General features: G+C 38.6%; 1 protein-coding gene across 3 annotated transcripts in view; it reads right to left on the reverse strand.

The window, feature by feature from the left end:
* The window catches only part of cadpsa (Ca2+-dependent activator protein for secretion a), a 273,414-nt gene that overhangs the window by 99,133 nt on the left and 165,232 nt on the right, over nucleotides 1–9,049 (reverse strand). For 2 of the 3 annotated variants that reach the window (XM_050039322.1, XM_050039321.1), the window contains exons 13-14: nucleotides 8,136–8,323; nucleotides 7,583–7,753 (exon numbers count right to left, since the gene is read on the reverse strand). In XM_050039322.1, the coding sequence (XP_049895279.1) occupies nucleotides 7,583–7,753; nucleotides 8,136–8,323 (359 nt within the window). The remainder of the gene's footprint in view (nucleotides 1–7,582; nucleotides 7,754–8,135; nucleotides 8,324–9,049) is intronic. The other variant, XM_050039323.1, reaches the window with a different exon arrangement.

Genomic DNA, 9,049 nt, shown 5'->3' on the forward strand with positions numbered 1-9,049 from the left:
TAATAGCAGTGCAAGTTGAGGCATGCTCCCTGTTACATCTCTGCACACACATTACATTCCAGCAGTCAAAGATAGCCATACTCACACAAATGCACACTATTTACTCTGTCAATAATATCATTAGTCAATTAAAATGTGTTTGCAAGCTTGCCAAATTTCATATTGTAATTACACTTACATAGGCTATGCTCAGCTGAAATGTATTATCAGTATTATATTAGATTATTCTTATTTGAACACACGCATAGCAATTACAGCTTTCAAGCAGGTGTGTGTGTGTGTGTGTGTGTGTTTGTGTGTGTGTGTGTGAGCAATGTGTTTATCATTTGTGACATGGTTGGGTCTGGGTGGAGTGTGAGCAGAGTGCATGTGACAGAAGAGGCGTTGGACTGGTGGCCATGACAGCATGATGAGAAGCAGGAGACATGACACTCTCCCCCCTTTTGACATGTCATTTCAGCAGACAGTGAGAAACTCTCTCTCTCTCTCTCTCTCTCTCTCTCTCTCCTTGTGTGTGCGTGTGTGTGTGTATGTGTGTGCGTGTGTTGGTGGTGGTGGTGGTGGTGGGGGGTAGTATATTTGCTGCACTGCTCCATGAGTGCCTGTTAGATTTTGAAGAGCACCAATTTGCTTAGCATCAGCGATCATCTCATCCAGACTCCTCTCGATTTTCATGGGCATTTGAACAGACACTGTCAGTGTGTCACAGTCACCTGTACGCCTCTGCACGCTGCTGCAAATCATGAGGCTGAGGAGGACATGACTGCATGAAGTCTTTGAGTCTGAGACTGGTTGCTTTGATGTCACCAGCCATTAAACAGCAAAACTTTATTTATTATTATAATTGTTTAAGTAGACACAACACTAACAGCATGGTATAAAGTTACAGGAGTAACCAAAACGGTAACAAGAGATGCCTATTTACATTTTTTAAAAATGATGGCAAGTGAAATAAAAATGAATGATCCTTAATGAGTTTTTGGCCTCAGTGGTGATATATACTATAATTAGTCAAGCTGGGACAATATGCTTACCTCCCCATTTGATAATACAGTTTAAAATGAATTACTCAGACGGATTACCATCTAACTGACATTTTTATATTACACACAATTGAATATAAAGTCGTGGGGGGCATCAAATGGGGGCCTTGCTTGACCAGGTATTATCTATCTATACTTGACTAGGGTGGCTCCAACCACAGGTGTTTTCCCTGTTCTGTCTCCATCACTAGCAGCCATGACTGTTTCCTGTTGTTAAAGTAGATGACACAAGGTAGCCTGAAGAACGCAAAGTTACACTGCTGCATCTCGCTGGCCCATTTTTGGCAGTTTGTCATACTCCTCAAGGAGACTATGTTTTTCATTGAAAGAAAATTATTAGTTTTGCTGTCACTATTTCAGTGTACGTGCAGCACCAGTCTCAGGTAGCCACCTGGAAGCAGATGTATTACTGCAAAGTAAAGTGTCATGGTGGTTAGGTTACTTCACTACTATATTTGTATAGGAATGATTCTGCCAAAAGCTTTTTGATCCATATTAGCGTTTCATCCCTGTAACTGTGATCGCTATCAGCAGGTTCCTCTGTGTAATGTTAATTGGTTGCCAGTTCTATATGTATTGTGATTTTTAAGTATTGCAATTCTACAAGTATTGTGATTTAATATTAAAATTTATTACAATTTTTAAATGGAAGATTTAAATCATACAGTTGTATAGACTGTATGCCATGAAGCATATTTCAAAAACAATGCACATCACGTCAGTCAGTCTTTCTGACTGTTATTTCAGCATCATATACTAAATTGAAAAGAGGTAAATAAACTAACAACTTTTTTCATGGTCTTTCTTTAAACACTTTTGGCCCAGTTAAGCACTTTGTAACCTTGCTCCATTAAAGGTGCTATTTTAGATTAACTTTACTTACCTGATCAAATGTACATATACATTAGAACACATAAAAAATACATACGTTTTAAAGTAAACTTAAACTGCTACATTTAAATGTTACTGCAGAGTTTTCCATGCATTGAATTATTTGTGGCAGCTGCCACAATATCAACACTGACTGATTTCATGCACCCCACAGTCCCTCTGTCTCACTCCCTGCCTCTTGGAGACTATTTGAGAGGAGGAGAGCAGGCAAAAGCTCTAGAGACGGACCATCAGTAGTGGTGCTGGGGGTCACAGTAGGCTGTTTTTAATTTGTGTAAAGGCAGCAACAGAAAGTTTGCTGATGCAGCAGGGAGTTTGTGCTGGGCTGGCTGAATTCAGTTTGTTATTCAAGCAGCTTAAGGTCTGTCTCCTTGGACTGTCTGCCATTGTCTGCTTTCTTGCTTCGGCTTGGTTTTTTGTTTTTTTTGTTTTAGATGGATGTGATGTCATGTTACTCACAGGCTACCATAATACAAGTGGAAGCTTATTTCCACCTCTGCAACTGAATTTTAGTTGATTGATTTTTTTCCCACACCTAATAATCAATTTATTGAGTTTATAATTTTTACTTTGGCATTTTTTAGTGGCTGATGATTATATGCATTATAAATATATATTATTTTATACAAGCATGACACAAAACTGGGAGAGGAATTATCATATAAAAATTCACAGTAAAAAAGCCATCTCACCTTTCACATTGTGACAGAAAATGAAAGAGGAAAATTTCACACTAATTAAGACCTGCAGGGCTCTCTTTTTTTTTTTTTCTTCCAGCCGAGTGTTGTTTCTTGGCAGCCTCCTCATGTTTGCTTGACCTCCTGACCTCACAGCTCCGATGACGACAACAAGCAAATGAGCCATCAGTGACAGACAGACAGACGGCAAGCCAGCAACACTTTCACATCTCCTTTTACATGCAGGGGGACAACCACATCTAGTCCTTGAGCTAGATTACCATGTAACATGTTTGTTTTAGAAATAGCAAATTCAATTAAAAAAAGTAAAAACAATAAAAAAAATCCAGCTTTAACTAGAAATGACTCTGAATCATGTGTAGCATGGGCAATCCTAAATTGGTCATTTTCAGAGTGTATTCTTTTTTTTGTACATTTTAATTTTCGGAAAATGCCAGTCTTGAGCTGAAATGATGAGTTGAGTAATCTATTAACTATTTTGATAATTAAGCCATTTTCTAGGCAAAAATGTAAATTATTATCTCTATCGTATAATAATTACTGGCTTTGTCTGTCTTTTGATTGGGTTTGGACTGTTGGTCAACACCCCAAGACATCTGAATATGTCAGCTTGGACTCCTGGGACCTGCGATGAACATGTTTTACTCCAGATTTTCTGACATTTTATGCACCTATTGGAGGACATAACTTTCAAATTAATTGATAAATTCAAAAATAAATATTTTTTAAAAACTGGTTAGTTGCTGCTCTAAATCTGTTTAAAATTATTTGAAATGAAGATTATTTTTAAATATAAAACATTTGAAATGCACTAAAACTGACTTTGGGATTATTTTATTTACTTATTGTGGATTTTCTTCTTAAATCCAAATCACATTTTGTATGCCATCCATATGAGTGGTAAACTTTATGTAGAAAAAAACATGTAAATGTTGCATCTCTGATTCCAACCTTTGACATTACTACTTTCACTGAGGTAATGAGTGTTTTAAAATTCTTTGATCCTTAGACTGATACAATCTTTAAAATTCAACACCTGCAGTACATGAGAAATTTAAAATGCCATGAATTCTCACCATTTGTTGAGAGTGCGCTTCACTTTAAAACCCCAAAGCATAATCCATAGCTTTAGAATCTGTGAGATAGCAAATTTTAAACATACATTGTTGTGTCACAACAAATTTAATTGAATTAACCTTTATTTTAGATCAAATAAAGAGCAGTTCATATTCTAGTTGTTTATTACAAAGCCATTTCCTCACAAACAGTCGATCTAAACCAAGTCGACATTTAGCTGGACAGAAGTCAAATCCTGACACTTTAGCAGGCGACCGGGCAACCGAGTCCAACTTGGTGCACCAACACCTCCAGGCCAGCAGGCTATTAGGAGGCAGGGGTGGGGGTGGGGTGTTTGTGTGTGTGTGTGTGTTTGTTTGGATGGGGGGGTGGTTTGGATGAGGTGTGTGCACTGGGGCACACGCAGCAGCGTTGGCAGTGGAGACATTCGGCCGTCACACATGACAACCTGTCAACCTGTCATGCCTTGACCTCCAGGCGCGTCGGCTGGACTGGCAAAGCAGGTCTCTGTTTGATGTGTGTGGATGTGGATATGTAAATAAATAGGACTCATTATTTTTGGATTTTCTGAAAAGAAAAAATTACATTTAGACGTGAATTTACATGTGTGTGTATATATATTTTCAACACTGATAATAAACTGTGCTGAACTCTGTCCTCTGGCAGCAAACTTTTTCATGTCTGAGTTTAACTGCTCCTCATTTATGTCCCTTTTTTTAGTAAAAAAAAGTTTCATACCCTCTTATTTCTCTCTCCACAAACTTTCAATCAAACTCAGTTTCTCATCATATTTGTCTTATTTGTCCCTCTGTTTCTTTTTTGTCTCTGTTTCTCTTGGAGCAAGTGTTGTCCATCTGTCCATGCTGATCAGAAAGGCCTCAGTCCTCAGTCACTGTTTGTCAGCTGGACAGAGGGATGGATGGGTGAATAGATGGATAGAGGATGGGGTTACTTGGAGGGATGGGGGGAGGTGTGTGTGTGTGTGTGTGTGTGTGGTGGACACTGACAGACAGCCCTTCCTGACCTTTGCCCTCAGCGCTGGAGTGGCCCTCGTCTATCTTTGTTATGCTTCATCTGCAGACGGCCGACTGCGATGTTGACAGATTTGATGTCTGAGCACATCACGGCGGATTAGACGAGAGATAAATACTGCAACTTAGATAACAGGGTACATACTGGAATGAAAGCCAGATGACTCCTGTGTCACATACCACAGAACCTTCAGGAAATGACACCATTTGATCTCTGACTGAAAACTGATAATGTAAAACCAAGTTTAAGGATATTCTACTGAAATGTCAGACAGAAACAGGGACATATTTACATGCAATTTGGAAGTGTAAACGTATTTGCTCATTTTGGGAGACAGTACTACAATACAAAGGGAAGTGGGTAGGTTTGACAGTATCGACTATGCCTACTGGGGGATCAAACTGATTTGACCAGCAATTTTTTCATCAGTTCATTCTTAAGTCCAAGTGGACGTTTGTGCCAAATTTGAGAAAATACTCTCAAGGCATTGTTAACGAGTTCATGAGAATCACACAAACAAAGGTCATAGTGACCTTGACCTGTGACCACCACAACGAATCATTTCATCCTTGAGCCTAAGTGAACGTTTGTGCCAAATTTGAGGAAATTTGCTCAATGTGTTCTTGAGATATCACTTTCATTCGAAAAGGATAGACACAAGGATATAGTGACCTTTGACCTTTGGCCTTTGACCACCAAAATCTAGTCATCTAATCAAGTTCATCCTTGGGACCAAGTGAACATTTGCACCAAATCTTAAGAAATTCCCTCAAGGTATGTTTTAGATATTCTATTCATAAGAGTGGGACAGATGGACAGACAGACACGAAAGATGAACCTGAAAACATAATGTATGTAAGTTAATGTATGAATCTATCTTGGATATCGTGTCATATGAACAGATGTTAGCTAGAGCCAACGATAAAGGTGAGAACTTTGGGAGATCATGGGACCACATTTTTGCTTATAGCATGGCTGGGAGACTCATGATCTGACTGTATTGCTATAATTGCTAAATGTTTATTTAGTTGATCTAATTATATGCATTTACCAGAAACCTTTGGATCTATAATATATATATATATATATAACTAAAGGTAATAATACTGTCTGTGCATATTTAATTGACATATTGCCTATTAAATTTAATAAACAGCTAAAGAAAAGACTTGGTTGGCAGGTACCTGTAAAAATCACATACAGTAACTATCTTTATCATATTTTAAATCAGACTTTGATTGAATCCAAAGTCAGTGCACGAGGTATATTTTAGGGATGCTCCCTTGATGATTCACGTCATCAATCCAGTAGCCCCCAATTTCACTCCCATGTTTACTTTTTAACCCTTTGCCTTTAGTCACCGCGATTTTGTACAAAGATCAAAACAAGAAAAAAGGATAACAAGCTACAACTTTTACAAACACAAACTAAAATGACCAAACTTTTTATCCATAATGAAAACAAGATGATGATGAGCTAAGAATAGATCTTGATAATAAAAACGTGTGTGGAAGTGTGTACTCGTAATTCACCCCTTAAACCTGACAAAAACTGCTAAAGATATGACAGTTTGTCAGTGTGCAGGAGTTATTTGTGGTTTTAGAAAAAAAAATACAACTCATTTCTGATACATGAAGTAGCCTAACTGGATAGTTGAAGAATTAAAAAAAAAGAAAGAAAAAAATAAAACACATAGAAAACATAATGACTAAAAGTTGACAATGTTGTGGATTTTTGTTGACTAAAACTAGACTAAAACTATGAGGGATAAAATGACTAAAATGTGACTTAAACTAAAAAGCATTTTCATCTCAAGACTAAGACTCAATCTATAACAGCTATCAAAATCAACACTACTGCAAACCTAAGTTAATGGAAATAGAGAAGGGTGATTTATCTTCATCCTTTGCTGCTCTGCTGCTCTCAGTTCTGGTGCTGGAAGATAGCAAAGCCAGCCAAACTACTTGCAAACCAGACACTAGTAACACTACCCTCTTCTGTCTTTTTCATTCCATAATAGCACTATAGCTTTTATTGTTTAAGTCTGACCAGGACGCAAATTTTTTTGTTTCTGTAATGATGTGCATATCAGATGATTTCAAATCACAGGGAAAACAAAAGACTTGACATGCAGGCTGTAATACTGTAGTGGTTAAGTTTTAGGTGGACTGTGGTGTCAAGGTGGAAGCTATGAAAACACACACACACACACACACACACACACACACAGCCATTCACTGCTGTGTTCATATCTATCTATCTATCTATCTGAAATGCATAATTAAGACATCAAATTAATATTTTTTATTTAAAATGATGACATGATCAAACTTCCATTTCGTCAATGTCCCCCACAGTATTGCATGACAGGGGAGAATAGTGTTGGAACTTGGATTTTGTTTTCCAGTCCAGAAAATGTATGTTTAGCTGATATTCCCTAATCTAACTCCAACAGTACTAACCCTAAACTAACCTTCCACAGCTTGTTATATACATTTTTCAGAACTAAGCTTCATAGCCCAGGACTATATTGTTTTTATCTTTATGTTGCCTGGCCCTGGCATGAAAAATTTGGACAGCCCTGACCTAAGGGCTCTGTCCACTACATGTTGCAGAGCTACTTCCCGAGACCGTGGACTCACTGTAGCTGTGTGTACGGGACTGTGTGTACAGACAATCCATAACCTGGCTTTGATGATCACATTAAACCTGATTTGTTTCAAAACTTGTCTGATCATTCGTGTTGTTAGAAAACTGTCATTAGCATAGCAAAAACAAAAGAAGGTGTTAATATTTTCCCCTTCGTTAGACTGCACCACACAGACTGCTGAGATAACTTACCTTCTAGTTCCTGAGAAAAGTGGGGACCTGAATTCCTTTTTCTTCATGAACTCAATGATTTTGAGTTCTCTCTTAGCAGTTTGGGCAGGGAGGTCAGGGGAAGAGGGGAACAGGGCTCGTTCAAGTTCGGCCTCACATACTGGCCAGTTTAACAACTCAGACACACGCTGACTAGGTGTGGTTGTGTGAAAGTGCAAGTTTTTAGGAACAGTGAAGGGAAGGTAATTTTGTGAAAAAGAACAAGGTAAGGAGGTTGTACAGAAAAAACAGACAAAAGAAAGAAGAAAAGTGAACATGCAAACATCATGCAAAGTGAAAACAATTTAAAGCATAAAACTTAAAAGCATAGAAAACAGGGGGGGGGGGGGGGGGGGATCATCATATATGTGCTTATATAGGTACTTATATATGTGTCATCATTTTCCTGCTCCAACTTCAGTTTTGATGATGAAAGAATATATATTTTCTGTTTCAATCATTTTAGCATCCAAGGATAGTTTGTACTGGAGGGGAAAGTGAAGGACACCGGACTAGCCAGCGCCTTGATTTGTACCTGTTTCCATGGACGTGGGAGGCACAGAAGGCAAAGCTGTAGTGTAGCAGGGTGGGGTCGATCATGGCTCCGTTCTCTGCCCTCTCCAGCAGATCGCTCAGGTAACACAAATGCCGATGGCAGCCTCGAACGCCATATCGAGCGCAGTACTCGTCTAAGACAAACACCTGACCAGGACTGAACCAGCCCTGTGGGTAACACACACATACAATGCTGCATACAAAATACCATGCAAGAGCAGCATGTTTCACAATACTGATATCTTCACCATGGTTTATTCACCCGATATTGGCCACTGGGCTGTTTGTGCAGTCTGTGTGTAATCTACAGACCGTACAGAGGTTACATGTAGTTGTATTAGAACCTTAGTTCTTTGGACTAAATGCTTGTTAGATCGTCCAATAACTGCTGAAACCCCTCTCCCACACCTTTCTAACAGATTAATCATGACAATCCAATGATCATGCCCTCTTTGCACAGTGATTGGTCAGGTGGGTGGTGGTGATAGCAACTGAAAACCCAGAAAAAGAAATGTTGGCATTGTATGTTTCTGAACAACAGATACATTACATTTGTACATCATTATGTAGTGGATTAATTGAAACTTTGTGTTTCAACAATACTGTGGTCAACATGTGTTTAGGTTTAGGTATAAAAACCACTTGGTTATGGTTATGAAAAGAATACCCCATTTTCAAGGCACTATCTCAGCAGAAAACGCAGTAATGTCTCTCTAAGGCCTAGTCCACACGAGCATGGGTATTTTTAAAACCGAACTTTTTTGGCCTCCAGTTTTTAAAAAATCTGCGTCCATACGAGCGGTGTAATAAAAATACCTCCGTCCACATGACACCGCAAATTCCACTATCAAGCAATGTAATACACATGCCAAAGCAGTAGGTGGCAATATAACT

Source organism: Epinephelus moara, chromosome 24, assembly GCF_006386435.1.
Source record: "Epinephelus moara isolate mb chromosome 24, YSFRI_EMoa_1.0, whole genome shotgun sequence".
Lineage (NCBI taxonomy): Eukaryota > Metazoa > Chordata > Actinopteri > Perciformes > Serranidae > Epinephelus > Epinephelus moara.